Genomic DNA, 15,636 nt, shown 5'->3' with positions numbered 1-15,636 from the left:
ATATATACATATATTTAAATACATATATATATATAATGTGATGAAATGGAAAAGGATTCATACTATATTTTAATAGGTGACGATGAGTGATAGCGAGAATGAAGTTTTGGCTAACTATAAAAGAAAAGGAGTGAAAGCATCATCCCAAGAAGCTACCAACATGCCAGCTGGGCTAGCTCCAAATACTGTAGCCACTCAGGCAAATCTTGTTGGGGTATGCCAAGTGGTGGCACAGCTTCTCCAGCAGCAGCAGCAGATGCAGCTCTCCTTCCGATCTGTGTCGTCCACCGATACTTATTATGAGAAATTTCGGAGGCTGCATCCTCCAATGTTTGAGGGAGGGGCTGATTACTTGGTTGCTGAGACCTGGATTCGGGAGATAGAGGAGATGTACGATGCCCTACAATTTCCCGAGGAGGTTAAGGTCAAATTGGCGGTTCCTATGCTCAGAGGAAATGCCAAGTTCTAGTGGACAGCTATGAAGGCTGCTGTTCAAGGAAAAGGTGAACAACTAACATGGGAGGAATTTAAAGGTAAATTCTACAATCAGTACTTCCCCCAGTCAGTGAGATTGGTGAAGCAGAATGAATTTTTGGCCCTGAAACAGACCGAGAATATGACAGTATTGGATTATGCCAGCAAGTTTAATGAATTGGGCAGGTTTTGTCCTCAGTTCATGGAGGAAGAGATAAGTAAAGCTAATAGGTTTGAACAAGGCCTGAGATATGGGATCAGGTCCAGGTTGATTGTTCTGCTTTTCACTAGTTACCAGGATGTATTGGAAAGGGCTCTAAAATTAGAAGCCGAAATGAAGAGATCAGAAAAAGAAAGAGGTGACCAGAAGAGACCCAAAATGACAGAAAATCTGAGTGACAGGCCACGGAACTCTGAAGGTAATACAAATAAGAAGAAGAGATTTGAGGCATGTACCTACTGTGGCAAGACTCATAGGGAGCCTTGTTTTAAGAAGATGGGAGTCTGCTTCATTTGTGGTCAACATGGACATTTGACACGAGACTGTCCAAATAAAAAGAAGAACGACTCGGAACCTACTGAATCGGGAGCTCAGCTTTTGCATTGATTTGGTAGAATGTTGGTACGAGTGATCAAATAGTGACAAATATCATCCTAGATAATGCCATGAAGGCCAGGTGTCAATTAATTGTAAATCTTCCGACCCCTTTGTATCTTCTAGGTTTCTAACTCTCTATAATGCACACCATAAGAATTGAACCAGTCTTTATGTGATGTCATCTCCCTTAAGAAAACTAATCTTATAGATGTTATGTTTAAGAATTTTATCACTTCAACGAGAAAGTTAAAGCTAATACAAATTGAGATTGAGTTGTTAAGCCTTAGAAATGTTGGGCTCGATCAAATTTGCGCAGCGGAAGCTTGTTGGAAAGTTAGATAAAAGACTAAGTAACTTCATTTGTTTAAGAATTAAGTTATGTAAAATTTCGAGGACGAAATTTTTTTTAAGGAGGGAAGAATGTAAATACCGGGCCAAATGGACCGACCTGGATTATGGTCTGTGGTCCATTTAAAAACCCAAACCTGCAACCATGATCGCCAGCTGTTGAGGCGGTTACAACCACCTAACAGCCACGATCACCACCCCTCTTCTCTTACGGCCGAAGGCTATTAAAGCCCATGGATCCCTCGCAAAGGAACTCTATCAGTCTCTCATTTCTTCTCACTCTCTTCTTTTTCTGCTACAAGGAACGGAAGAGGGATCTGAGCCGCCGAAGGGAACATCACAGAGTTGTCCCGGAGCTAGGTAAGTCCCTGTCTTCCCTTGTATTATGCAAGTAGATCTAGTTTAATCATGGAACAACAAAACAGAGAGACAACGAAATAAAAGAGATCAAAAGAAGAAAAGGAAGGGTAGGAATAAGATGCAGTGGAGGAAGGGGGGAGATCTCACTCGTGATCTGACATTGGCTAAAGATCTTTCTCCTTCATCTGATCATGGCTTTTACCACTGCAATCAAAATCCTAGGTCTAAAATCCTAAAATGCAAACAAACCATGGAAGGGTCCTCGGCTCATGCAAATCCGGTTCCCATGGGTGGAACCGGTTTGATTTCTGGCCGAAGATGACTGGAGAAGAAGAGCCGAAGGGGGATCTCCCTATTTGCCCATAGCCGCCGCCGACTCGGGGCACCTGGGATGCCGTCAGGCCGATCACGGGCGTCGGCCGCGTGCTACGCGGGCACCACCGGCTTCGGCCGGTTCCTCTGCTTCTTGGGGGGTGCCCGTGCCCTATCTCCTCCATCGGAGGAGGAGAAGGGGAGCGGCCAGCCAGGCCACGGCCGCTGCAGGTACCGCCGGTTGGCTGCAGTGCTGCCGGCTTCGGGCCGGCCTCATCCCGAGCATCCTTCCGAGCTCGCCCCTAGCTTCATGCGGGGGAGGAGAGGAGGAGGAGGAGATCGGGACGGAACGAAGAAAGGAAGGAAGAGAAGGTTCGGGAAGGGAGGAGAAGAAAGAAAAGAAAAGAAAAAGAAGAAAGAAAAGAAAAGGAAAAAGAAAGAAAAGAAAAGGAGGAAAGAAAAGAAGAAAGAAAAATAAAATAAAATAAAAAATTACTGTGGGCCGAATTAGGCCGATTCCGGTGGTGGGCTTCAAATGAATTGGGCTTTAAAGGCCCGAGGCCGGACTGGGCCTGGTCTGAGCCCAATATCCTTAAACCCAGAAGTAACTGAGCCAGAAGCTGAATCAGACCTGAATCCGAGGTTGAATCAGGTCTGAACCAGAAGCTGACCCAGACCTGAACCAGAAATTAAATCAGATCTGAATCAGTATGCAATTGACCCAGACCTGTACCAGAAATTGAATTAGGCTATGGACCCAAAAATGGAATTGAGTCCTATGGATGGGCTGTAAATGACTTTAAGATTATAAATAAATAGAAATTAAATGTGCAAGTAATATGTAATTTAATGATCTTGCTGGGTATTGGAGAATTAGCATTTGGTGAGCAAATTAATGTAAGTAACCTGTCTTAATCTTATTATGGGTTATGTATCACGTTTTATAAGATGAAAAAGTATTATTTATGCAATTGGAATTATGTATAAGAATTGTGGAAAAAGTACCTGATATAATCTTATGTTTTATCAAATACTTGTGATTACTTGATTATGAAATTGTATATGATTATTTATGTTTTCACAAAATTAAGATCAAGCATGTGTTAGCAAATGATTACATGATTTTGGATACATAGCATCCATCATTATTATTATTATTATATTATGTACACATGATTATGATAATGTAGAAAGATGCATGGAAAGAAAAATAAAGTTTTCAGCATGATCATGAATTTTATTCAGCATGATGCCATTATTCACTTTCCAATGTACCTATGAGAAAAGATTTATGAAAAGCATGATATGTTTTAAAGAACTCTCAGATTGCTATGTACGACCCCCGCTAGTGGGTAACATTAACTAGGCATACGACCCCAGCCAGTGGGTAAAAGTAACTTGGCTTTACGACCCCCGCCAGTGGGTAAAAGTAACTGGAAGAAGACTCTGGCAACGGGGAATAATAGTTGGCAAAGATTATGGCCCTCGCCAGCGGGTTACAGTAGCTCGGCATACGGCCCTCGCCAGCGGGTTATAGTAGCTTGGTTTAGACCCTGCCAACGGGGAACAATAGTTGGCAAAGATTATGGCCCTCGCCAGCGGGTTACAGTAGCTCGGCATACGGCCCTCGCCAGCGGGTTATAGTAGCTTGGTTTAGACCCTGCCAATGGGGAATAATAGTTGGCAAATATTATGGCCCTCGCCAGCGGGTTATAGTAGCTCGGCATACGGCCCTCGCCAGCGGGTGATAATAGCTTGGCTTAGACCCTGCCAACGGAAAATAATAGTTGGTAAAGATTATGGCCCTGTCACGGGTAATAATAGTGACCATAGCTGCACTATCATCTGAGAGTACGGATTTCAAAGCATGAATAATGATGAGTACGGATTTCAAAGCATGAATAATGATGAGCACGGATTTCAAAGCATGAATAATGATGAGCACGAATTTCAAAGCATGAATAATGATGAGTACGGACTTCAAAGCATGAATAATGATGAGTACGGATTTCAAAGCATGAATAATGATGAGCACGAATTTCAAAGCATAAATAATGACAAGTACGGACTTCAAAGCATGAATAATGATGAGCATGAATTTCAAAGCATGAATAATGACGAGTACGGATTTCAAAGCATGGGATAATGACAAAAGTTTTTTAATGCATAGCCATGTTTATGAAGTTGCATAAATGGACATGCATAGTTTTATGACTGGTTTGTTATATGAAATGCTTACTTTGTTATAACTGTTAGTTTCTTAAATTAATGCACTAGTATGAGAAAATATTATGATTGATCAGATAAGATTATGCATGGTTACTTACTGAGCTTTATAGCTCATACCCATTTATTTATGTTCTTACAGATGAATAGGAGATGCTAGGAACGAGGAGCGTGACATGCTTCAGGGTTATGGGGAAAAGAAAATGACACATTAAATGTTTCTATTTTTAGATGCTTTGTAATCAATCTTTTATTGATGAAACATTTGTTAACATTCAAGAAAGACATTGTTCATAATTGATTTAAAGTTTTAAAGTGGCTGCGTGTTATTGCGGGCAAGGGTTTGCAATAGCACGGCCGTGTCATGATCCGATTTTGGGGCGTGACACATTTGGAGGCTGTTCAACACTATTTCAGCAGGCAATTTGTTCCTGAATGCTTTAGATGTTACTGAAATGAATGGATATAAATTCTCATGTTCAATACCCAAGATTATAATTAGCTCATCTACAATTGCGTGTTACTGTATATATAGCTTTTTTTTTTTGTACAATGGCGACTCACACACAATGAATGTGGGTGCAGCCCATAAAATCAAAGAGGATAAGAGAATACAAGGATGCCGAAAACAAGGAATGGTTGTCCTAAATAAAATTCTCAAAATGCTGAGCCGTAAAGGATGCCACCCAATCAGCCGCACTATTCGCCTCTCTATAGGCATGAGTGGCCCAATGGGAGGTGCACTCACCCAAGAGTCAACGAATGTCATGGATCAGTCGCATCCCTCTCAAGGACAATGCAGTCTGCATCTAGCACTTGCCTCACGCGGGAGGTGCACGTGGGAGACACTTTCTCACGCGGGAGACACTTTCTCACGCAACTCTGGTCTCTACCCCGACCACAGTCTGCTCAAAGATCCGTCAACCTCTGGCCGCCACAAGTCTGGCCTCCTGATCTCTGATGATAATTCTGACACCTTCGTTGCCTCCAACCTCGTTGACACCGCCGTCAAAGTTCACCTTGAGAAAGCCTGGGAGTGAAGGCTCCCAGAATATAGATATAGTCCTGGGCACTATAAGAGCGGAACGAGAGCTCCAGATTCTCCTTGCCATCCCAAGGGACGATGAAGCGGCCATATCAAGGATCTCCACCGCATGAGCAAGAGCCCGGTCCACCACCAACCTCGGATGCGCACCTCTGTCCTCAAAGATTCAGGCATTCCTCTCTAGCTAGCAATGATAAGCTATTTAAGCTGCCCTAATCTCCTGCTCCACCCTGGCCGGCCTTCGAGAAGAAGTCCATAGGAAAGTCAGAAAGTCCTCAGCCAATGACCACCACTGTGGCAAACTAGTATATATAGCTTTGTTATCGGTCTATATAACTTCAACCAAACAATATAAGTAGAAGTAGAGGGCAAATTACAAAAATTCATTTCAGAACATGAATTATTAACATAAACATGGTGTCCAATTAAAATTTGTAGCCTTACTTGGTTTTGAGAAAATATGGCATTTTTTTATGACGACCCTGGAGGTAAATTTCTATCCTTGAAATGGTCAGATGGGTACACCTACCCAGCTTCAAGCCCTCTTCAAAAAATAAGGAGGTGGAGAATTCCACCTCCGTTTCTTCTTCAATAATTAAAAAAAAAAAGACGGTGGAGAATTCCACTTTTTCTATTGACCCATCTCCAAGAATACCTAAATTGTCTACCTAAAAGATATGTTCAAGAATGATGATGTGATTTCAAATGGTAAATTAATATAATGGACTGGTGTGTGCATTTGCCATTATGAGCTTATATTAGTATAATTATGTGTTGACGGTTGAGAGTTATTGTTGGTCAAGAGGTGAGATTAAGATTGTATCTTTCACACAAAAGAAGGGTTTATCTTTCTTGCATGAATCCACCATTGGATCACCCACTTCAAAGATCTCAAAGCACTTTGAAACTCCATCATTCATCCACTTGCAGATCTCAAAGTAACCAATGGATGTTCCGATGATGGAGTTGCATGAAGGAAGGTGAATCCCTCTTTTGTGCGAAACATGCAACCCTGATGCGTGCACTTGCCATTATGAGCTTACATTAATTAGTATTATTATGTGTTGACTATTGAAAGCTATTATTGGTCAAGAGGTGAGATCAAGGCTGTATCTTTCGCACAAAAGAAGAGTGTATCTTCCTTGCACAAATCCACCATCGGATCACCCACCTCAAAAATACAAAAACATTTGGAACTTCATTATTCATTCACTTGCATAGATCTCAAAGCAACTAATAGATGATCCAATGGTGGAGTTGCATGAAGGAAGGTGAATCCTTTCACCTTCCTTCGTCCAAAAGATACAACCCCGACTTGTGCTTTGGCTACATGTGACATCAACCATACTGTTCAACTCATGGAGGTGTCTTGTGGAGGGGTTCCTTTGTGGAATGCAGACGAACCTCAACACAGTCATGCAGGCTTAGCACTTCTTATTTAATTAATAAGTTCCACTTCGGCTACATACGTGCCGTGTCCTTTGGTAGAAGAATCACTAGTAGCATGGATACGATTCTTATGTGGCTCAAAATATAAGTGGCATCAACCCATCAGTGAGGCATATGGTCCATGTTGGAATGTCACTCAGTCCAGGCTCTAAAATTAGATAATAAACTATTTTCTTGCAATGGTGTTACATTTGCCGAACAAAGTAGTCCCTCCTCACCCTATCACCCATGCAAATACCTTGGCTCATGTTGATAAACAATAGTAGATGAGTGACATCAAGGTTAATTGGAAGCGATTCCATCATTCTATAGACACCACATCCCCTTGGATAACCATGTACGTTTGTCGATTGAGGTACTTGGCATTGCACAACCATTTTATCCATCATTGTATTCAATATAAATTATAAACATAAAATGATTATATTTTTTATATTTGAATAATATTGAAGGTATCAACCAGTGCAATTGATAAAATTATCGAATTCCGTATCAATTACTTCGATTTAGATCCTGTTGTTATCTAATTATTATCCTGTTGTTTAAGTCATTTTTTGTTATCTTTTGGTAGGATTGAGAGAGACCAAGTCACCCCAATCACCATGATTCTCGGTCGTCTGTATGTAATTACTATTTTTTTTCTTTTATATGCACATAATAACCTTAGTGTTTTGGAATGGGCTCTTTTGCCCATGAGTTCTGAGGTCATGCAGCAGAATCCTTCACTGATTACTCATGCTGCTCCTACGTAAGTCAAGCATCAGAGGTCATGATTCATGAGGGCACTGGATTTCGTCACGGTATTATTTTTTTAAAATATAAGGTTAGTTTCTAACCATGTTTCTGTGTTACATGCATACCGTGAGACTCTCGCCAACCTTATGAAAATGATTTGTCCTCCCTTGACTTAATAAAATTACTTTTAAATGTAAGCCGGTCATAAAATACAATAAGTTGATGTTCCTGTATTCACGCTCAAATTAAATAACTTAAATTAAATCAATGTTGCCCTTGGCATCTGATTAATATGCGATCAAGCTAAGATTGGATGGAACCAACACAAACGAGAGCATAGTTTCTCAAGCATATAAAAAGAATTCAGTCAAAGTCCACAATGACAAAGCCTTCTTGCAAGGATAGCACTTTGTGGAGCCCAGATGCTATTAGAATGAGAAAGAGAGCAGTGTACTAGTGATTCATGACATCATATTAAAAAAAAAAAAAAGCCAAAAGTTATTATTTAAATTCCTTAGGCTTCTATAAACACCTAAAGTATTATGATGTATAACCGATAGACTAAATATATGCCTACATGGATCTTCACATAGTTATAAGCCGGATCTATTTTGATACCAATTATAATAATTCGATACCTCATCCAAAAAGGTTAGCCAAAATATATAAGTTGTATTTCTTACCCTTATATAAATATACAAGGTCTCTCCCATTCACAATCAATATGAGATTCAACACAAGCCCGAGCCGTTCCTCTAACTGAGTAGCTAAGCCTCAAGAGTCTAGTAACCCACCTCCTTTTTCCATCTCCTATCTCTGCTCCTCTCTCTCATACACGCACAAAAGTTCGAGTTCCTTATAGTCACTTGAAGCATAACTCCATTGTGCTCAATTATTTGATGGTTCTAAGTAACCTTTAAGGAAAGGCAGGTTCCCAACTATTCTCAACCCCAATATAAAAGCCTAAGTCTTGAACCAAATGGTTAATTAAAAGCACCAAGTTTCACTGGTAAGTGAAATGAGATACGCATGATAAGAGAAGAAACTAGCTTTTCATACATGATATCCATCTTTTCCTATACCCCAAAACAAGAGAATAATTAGAAATACTAAGTGAATATAATCTAATCACTATAGAAAAAATCAGTTTTACCGACGCTTTTTTGCCGATGCTTTTTACAAGCGTCGGCAATTTTCGGTCTAACGTCTAAAGTTGGCGACGCTTGTAAAAAGCGTCGGCAATTTTCGGTCTAACGTCTAAAGTTGGCGACGCTTGTAAAAAGCGTCGACAAAAGATGACGCTAATATACGTCGGTGTAGTCGCATGCCTAAGACGACGCTAAAAAGCGTCATCGGAAGCCAACGACCCCCCTCCAAACAACCTTCTGTTGGAAGCCACCCTCACACGCCTCTCTCTCTCTCTCTACCCGGCCACCGCCCTCCTCTCTCTCATCCCTCCTCCCTCAACCCATTCCAGAGATCGGAAAGCATCTATTTAACCAGTAGTATTACCCACATCTCTCTCGCCCATTCCTCGTCTTCTCTCTCTCTCTCTCTCCAGAAACATCGGTAACCAGTGCTTCATAGAGATAGAGGTACAGAGACCAAACCCTTCTCCAATCCCTCTTTTGCTCGATTTTTTCGACTTTTTTTTGGTTGTTTTCTCATATTTTCTTGGGATCTGTTCTACCCTCAGATGTCGATGAGTTCTATGCGATGTGCGATCCGGGTGAGTCTTTTTTTGTTTTTTTTGGTAAAGATCGGTAGAAGTTTGAGATCAGGGTTGTTTTGGTGTTGGATCTGGTTCTTGGAATCGAGGAATTTGGGTGTGGGTTGATTTGATGCAGAGAAGGAGAACTTGTGCTTGTATGGGCATCCTGGAGGGATGTGGGAGGTGACGTTGCCGGTGGAGGAGGTGTCGCCGGAGCTGCCCGAGCTGGCGCTCGGGATCAACTTCGCGAGGGTCACAGCGACAGAAATGAGCCGGTGCACAGCGACTCGTGGCTCCTTTCTGTCGCCTTCTTCTTCGGAGCCCGCTTCAATGGCAACGAGAGGCGATCGCACCCCGGCCATCTGGCCCCCAAGGCCTCATGTTCCCCATGATCGAGTCCCCTGGTGCCGCCGAGCTCGCCGTCTCATTCTGCCGTTTCCCGCCGCGCGGCGTCTGCCGACACAGTGGTGCGCGCCTCCGCCTACGGCATCGACGATGGCTACCTGGCGCGGGTTTACGAGGAGCTGCTGGTGATGTGCCAGGTGGAGACGGCGGCAGGGCTGGCGGAGATCGAGGCGATCGCCGGCGTCGAGGGGGTCGACATGGTGCAGATGGAGCCGCTGGATTTGAGCGCGAGCATGGGGCATCTGTGGGATCTGAGGGATGCGATGAAGGAGGCGAAGAGGAAATTAGGGAGGAATCGAGGCTCTGATTCAAATTATTTTTTTAGATATATTTTTTTAAAAAAATATTTATAACGACACGTTAAAGCGTCGCTAAATGGATTTTTAGCGACGCTTAAAAGCGTCGCTAATAAACGTCGCTAAAAACCACCTTAGCGACGCTTTTTAGAAGCGTCGGCAATTCTTTTTTCCACTCTGATATAGCCGACCCTTTGGCGACGCTTTTAAAAGCGTCAAAAGAAAACAGACCGACGCTTATAAGCGTCGGTAAAGGCCTTAAAAAGCGTCGCCAAATCTTGTTTTTCTTATATTGAATCTTGGTTAGTGACCCTTGCACCTCTAAAAAATTGAGATTTTAGAAGGACTGGTCGGAGCATAGGTTAGGAGTTTGACCCAATCAGCTAGCAAGGAAGAATATTTTTTAACATTCCCAACTAGAATCTCACTAAATAAAACAACAAAGAATATTAAAAAATTTTGAAAGCATGATTCTAAGCTTTTTACTTTCCTTAAAAATGGCCAAAACTGTTATATAGGTCCCCTGTTTATACTAGTGAGTTTCGCTCTAATAAAATCTGAGTTAGATTTGTTTTCTTGTTAAAAGAGCTTATAATTCTAGATACCCGTGCCTAATAAAAAATAATCATAAAAAAGCTAAAATATATTGGGTACTCATGCCTAATAGTTTTTGGTGTAAAACTATTAGTTCGAAGAGTTTACAACTTCTATGTCAACTTTGTCTTTTATTAGGTTATCTAATTTCTCTTGTATTTGAAAACAAACCTAGTCAATGTCTTACTAAAAAAAAATAATGCTTTGACCGGTCCATTTCGAAGCCCAAATATTATTGAAAGCCTACATTTACTACTTGCTTTGATCCCTTAGAGGTAGTTACATCCTTATGGTATTGATTGAAAGCTTCATTTTAACACCTAGCGGCACTGAAAACAACTATCATTTTAAAAAGTTATGGCCTCTAGAATTTGTAAATAGAGGTTAAATGTTGGATATGGCATATCTTTCTTCAAAACCTGTCTAGACTTATCTTAAATGATTAAAGTGGTCTACAACAAGTCTAGTGATCCTTTTAGATTGACATAGAAGATTTAGAATAAAACTCTAAATCGATCAATTGATGATCTTTAATTAAATAACTATGTACTGTAGTATCATGCTTTGTTTTAAGATTGGGATGAGTTGACCAGGTCAACTCATGCAACTTGTAACTGAAAAGCCTACACAGAGATTGGGTTGATCTCAAACCTAAAAATTTAAAACAATATGTGACCTACAAACCTAGCTGGTCATCCCATCGGCCCTGTTGGATCAATCCATTTTTGACTCATCAAGATCAATCTCTTAAAGTGTTATAACCAAAATTATTATTTTACTAGTTTACTTTTATGATCTTAGACATAATAAAAATTTGTCATCCAAAGTTCAAATTCCTTGTCATGTTATCATTTGGAAATTATCTATAGTATAAAGAAATATTAATATATATTCTCTCTTCTTCTTTCTTTTTTTGCAAAATCAAGTTGTGAGATTATATCACTTTATGGTGTAGATGTTAAATATATAATGAAAATTTTATTCTTATTATTATTATTTATGAGATTCATTCATATTTATATTTATATATCTTCAAATATTTTATTATTTTAAATATTAACTTGTTTTATTTATTTTTTGATATCATGGATCAATGATTGATTTGAAATTGCCTCGCAGTTGGATGCTGACTTATGACTTAGTCGCTAAAATGATTCAATATCCCGGCTATGATTCAAAACACTAGTATCATGTATGTGTAAGTGCACTCATATACATGTATATGTAGAGGATATAGTGCTCGACACCAAAACAAATTATGGGTTCATCCTCCTGATCAAAGATTTAGATACCTGATATTCTGCTTTGCTTTGATGTAACTCAATTTTATAATTATTAAAAATGAGAAACAGTCTTGATAAACAAAGTGTTAGAAGTCACCAGCAGCAGAGGCACCCATCTTTGTAAATAAAGAGTTACTTGATGGCCACCACTTCATCGAATCATGGAGATGAAGGACTATCAAATAGGACATGTCGACGGATCATGTCACATTGCATACCATACACCACACATCATTTCTAAATATTTGATAGCCATCTATCTTCATGATCAGATGATGTCGCAGCTGCAATGCAAAACATATAGTGCAGGTAATCCCTAGCTACTCACCTTTAAGCCGTGTATTGAAGTAGATGATGGACAATACCCGATCTCTCGCCCTTACTTGCCGGAGTCCGGCCCCCTTCTTTTTTTCAGAACTTGTCTATTGATTAATATTGAGTATGTGGAAGTTTTGTCTCTTTACCCCTAATCTGAGTGAAAATGGGTTCCCCAGTACTATGCATAATTGGCAGGGCACTGAATTCCATAACTGTCTATAATCCTAGTTTAATTTTATCATTTTGTAACAATCCTTTTAACATTTTTTTTAAAATATCGTTGTTTCTCAAAATTCTATCATTTTACAGCGATCATGGGGAAGCCATCAACTATCATGTCAACATCGTGGTACTAAAGTCTTTCTATTTGCGCGTATGAGATGATTAATTTCCTTCCTCCATCCATGAGACTGTGGCCCTGAAGTTTGCATGGGCCAAATTTTCCCGCTCCCAAGACTCGAAGTCTTCTAAATCTCACGAGTCTCCAAGTGCCGTACGTATCTCCCACAAGAGTTTCTGCGCTTCTACTTTAATTTGAGGTTACAATTCTGTGGATTGAACCAAACTGTCAAATTCCAGAGCAAAATTTCAACATTTTGGAAAGTGCAGCACAAAAGAAGACCAGCAAGAAAGATAAGGGCCAGAGTTGTCTTTTGTTATTTGATCCCAAGACTTTCAGAATTTTTTCACCAACTTCAATTAAGCATGCGAAGACATGTAGCATATCCTTTATGACTACCAGCCTAGGTGGCTTTAAACATGTCGAGACAGCTCTCGGAATTCATTCCATGGTCCCAAAACTTCTCATAATATTCTGCATAGGTGAAGCTCCTATAGATTGAAGGGTGCTCTTGATCAACAAGTGATCCTGGTGGTTTGATCACGGCATCAGAAGATGGACAGTAGAAAGTAGGAATTGAGATCCTCGCAGAATTGCTGTTAACTACTGCTCGGTGGAGCACGCTTTTGTACTTGCCATTGCTGAGTACCTGCCGAAAAGTAATTAACCATATGAAGGTTTAGATGCCATAAAGATTATAGAGTATTATGATTGAATCTAGTTCTCTACTTTTCGTAAAGGAATTTTAATTGAACTAATTGGGTCTCTGGCCCCACATTTGGGACTGTCTACCAAGAGAAGGCAAGGCAGGGATTGAGAGATTGAGAGAAACAAAAGGGACCATCATTTATCTTGCAATTCCAAAGACTATCCAAAATACCAGATATTGCCTTTTTGAAGAATTTAAGCTAATATTTCACAATTCTAGAAAGAGAGGAATCAATTGCTTTTGCAGTCCCTCCTACTTCTTCCTCCGCCCAACTTCTACGACCAATTCCCATCCAAGCAGGATATATCATCCGCTTGTGTTCATATCTAGCAACCCGTTCTTGGTGAAAAAGGAAATTTGGGCAAGTAAATTAACTTGCAAGTAAATTAATTAGATCCATTTGCAGGTCATTTCCGGGTCAATTAAAATAATGCAAAACGTGGCATATGTCTTTAGGTGAGAAAGGTGGGAGGATTGACTTCAGGTTTAATATAAGTCCATCAAGAAAGGAATAAGAAAAGAAGACAAGAACTTCCAAACTTACAATCAACTAGCGAGTTGCATGAAACAATTATTTCTCTCTTGTTGTTTTTTTTTTTTATGGAGAGGGAGGCAAAGCCACCTGGCCTTTATTAGAAAAGAGAAGTTTACATAAACTATATATTTATAAAGAATTTGCAAGAAAGAAATATATAAAAGAGCAATAAAAATTATGAAACAATTATTTCTCGAGTTGTCAAAAGATAGTCCACTGGCCTGCATCTGATCGCCGAGGTTAATTACCAAGTTATACGGTTCAGGATTAATGGCGACCCACTTCCCATCACGAAGCACTTGCAGGCCAGAAACTCCATCTTGGATCAGGAGAGAGATGACGTTGGGATCTTTGTGGCCTGGTAATCCGTAGGTGAGCTCCGGTTGCGGGCATGGTGGGTAGTAGTTTATGGCCATGTGCTGTGCATGGCTACTTAATACCTTATTCATGAAGTCCCTTTCCAGATCCAAACTCTCTGAAATGGCCTCCAGAACTCGAAGAGCCAGCTCTCTCACACTTTTACAGTACTCACTGACGACTTGTCTGCGATAAAAAATGGTGCATGCATGGTAACCATGATCGTTTGTAATGGAATGAAGAAAGAAAATCTTCTGTAGATAGGCAAGGGGAGAATTGATTATTTCACACCTGAAGCATGGAGGGCTGTCGGGCCACTCATGAACGAAATCTTCGAGAGGGTAGCAATGGATCCTCAAGTAGTCCCTCCAGCTGCCAACCTTTTCTGTTTTGATGTTGAAGCTGGTGGAGAGTCTACACGTCTTCATGGGGTCATCGGAGTACTTCTTCAGTCTTTCAGACTCGGGCAAATGGAAGAATTCCTTTGACACACATAACATGTCGTCGATCACCGCCTCAGGGATGCCATGGTTCTTGACCTACCAGAATCATGGACACTGTTAGATTAGGAGGGATTACACCAACATACCTGCAAGGTATAGAAAGAGTTCTGATACTTGGAAGAATCCATCCTTCAGGCATGCAGCACCAATTTCTTTGATAAGTTTGCTGCGGCCGGGGCCGGTGAGGCCTTGAAGGTCTATGAGGGGGATTGATGCGTCTGAGGTCTTCACGTCATGTAGATTGGGGCGGTCGGAGATTGGACGAATGAAGTTGGAGGGGATGGAGCTACAGTTTTGGGCTATGTCAGCAAGGAGGAGCTTGGAGGGGACAGCCATCATGGTGGGGGAAGAACGAGATAGAGGTCTGAGGAGATCATGGATTGGTGTGGCTGCTGGGTTGTCATTTATAGTCCACAAAAGCATATCTCACGCTCGTATGATCTTGAAGTAAATCTTCTGATTGATTAAATTGGACCGGCAATACCCTTGTAATAAATTTTTTTTCGCTTTTCATAAGTTGTCACTTTATCTTTCGGGATAAGATGGGATAGAAGTGCAATGACTGTATCGATAAGCTGAAAATTGAAAAAAAAAAAAAGTTATTGGTGAAGTCAAATGCAGGGTAGATATAGGAGATTGCTGATGTTTTATCTTCTTTTTTTTCCCCTATCAGCATGATATCAAATAAGTGTATAAATTTTTTCATTTGGAAAAAAAGTATTTACTAAAATGATGCAAATTTGAAATCATGATGATATTATCTTATGAATATGTCTCTTTTTCAGATTTTCTGACCATGCATTAAACAATTAAAAATTAATTATTTTTAACTTTTGGCTTGGTGGAGGTATTATTTGGACCTCTGACCACCAATAGCCACCCTATTGAGATGCATCACCAAGTCCTAGTTTTATTAGGACTTCTGTTTTTAGTGTTGGTCCATTTTAGTTATATTGAGGCTTATGCATAATATATTTAAGTTTGTTTTTTTTAAGTTGAAGTAGAATAAAAATATTTGTGTCTTGTAGTAGAAGAAGG

At 40.3% G+C, this 15,636-nt stretch overlaps 1 protein-coding gene across 2 annotated transcripts; it reads right to left on the bottom strand.

The window, feature by feature from the left end:
* Positions 1-12,771: 12,771 nt before the first annotated feature.
* On the bottom strand, positions 12,772-14,963 carry LOC103696091 (protein DMR6-LIKE OXYGENASE 2-like). 2 transcript variants are annotated; one of them, XM_008777619.4, is made up of 4 exons: positions 14,713-14,963; positions 14,387-14,634; positions 13,960-14,281; positions 12,772-13,143 (listed from the first exon to the last, which is right to left on the bottom strand). In XM_008777619.4, exons 1-4 carry the CDS (start codon positions 14,935-14,937, stop codon positions 12,898-12,900), a joined length of 1,041 nt encoding a protein of 346 aa, XP_008775841.2. In that variant the 5' UTR covers positions 14,938-14,963; the 3' UTR covers positions 12,772-12,897. The 2 variants fall into 2 exon arrangements, with proteins under 2 accessions (XP_008775841.2, XP_026656573.2); XM_026800772.2 differs by having other exon boundaries at positions 13,987-14,281.
* Positions 14,964-15,636: the final 673 nt, after the last annotated feature.

This window comes from Phoenix dactylifera, chromosome 18 (assembly GCF_009389715.1).
Source record: "Phoenix dactylifera cultivar Barhee BC4 chromosome 18, palm_55x_up_171113_PBpolish2nd_filt_p, whole genome shotgun sequence".
Taxonomy (NCBI): domain Eukaryota; kingdom Viridiplantae; phylum Streptophyta; class Magnoliopsida; order Arecales; family Arecaceae; genus Phoenix; species Phoenix dactylifera.
Note: the sequence above shows the minus strand (reverse complement) of the source record. Positions and strands in the feature narration are given on the sequence as shown.

Excerpts from the sequence above, each read along its gene's own strand:
- LOC103696091 (XM_008777619.4), bottom strand. The coding sequence starts at position 14,937 with ATGATGGCTGTCCCCTCCAAGCTCCTCCTTGCTGACATAGCCCAAAAC. Across the intron at positions 14,635-14,712 it reads TGAAGGATGGATTCTTCCAA|GTCAAGAACCATGGCATCCC; the intron begins GTATCAGAACTC and ends TGATTCTGGTAG. Across the intron at positions 13,144-13,959 it reads ACCTCGGCGATCAGATGCAG|GTACTCAGCAATGGCAAGTA; the intron begins GCCAGTGGACTA and ends ACTTTTCGGCAG.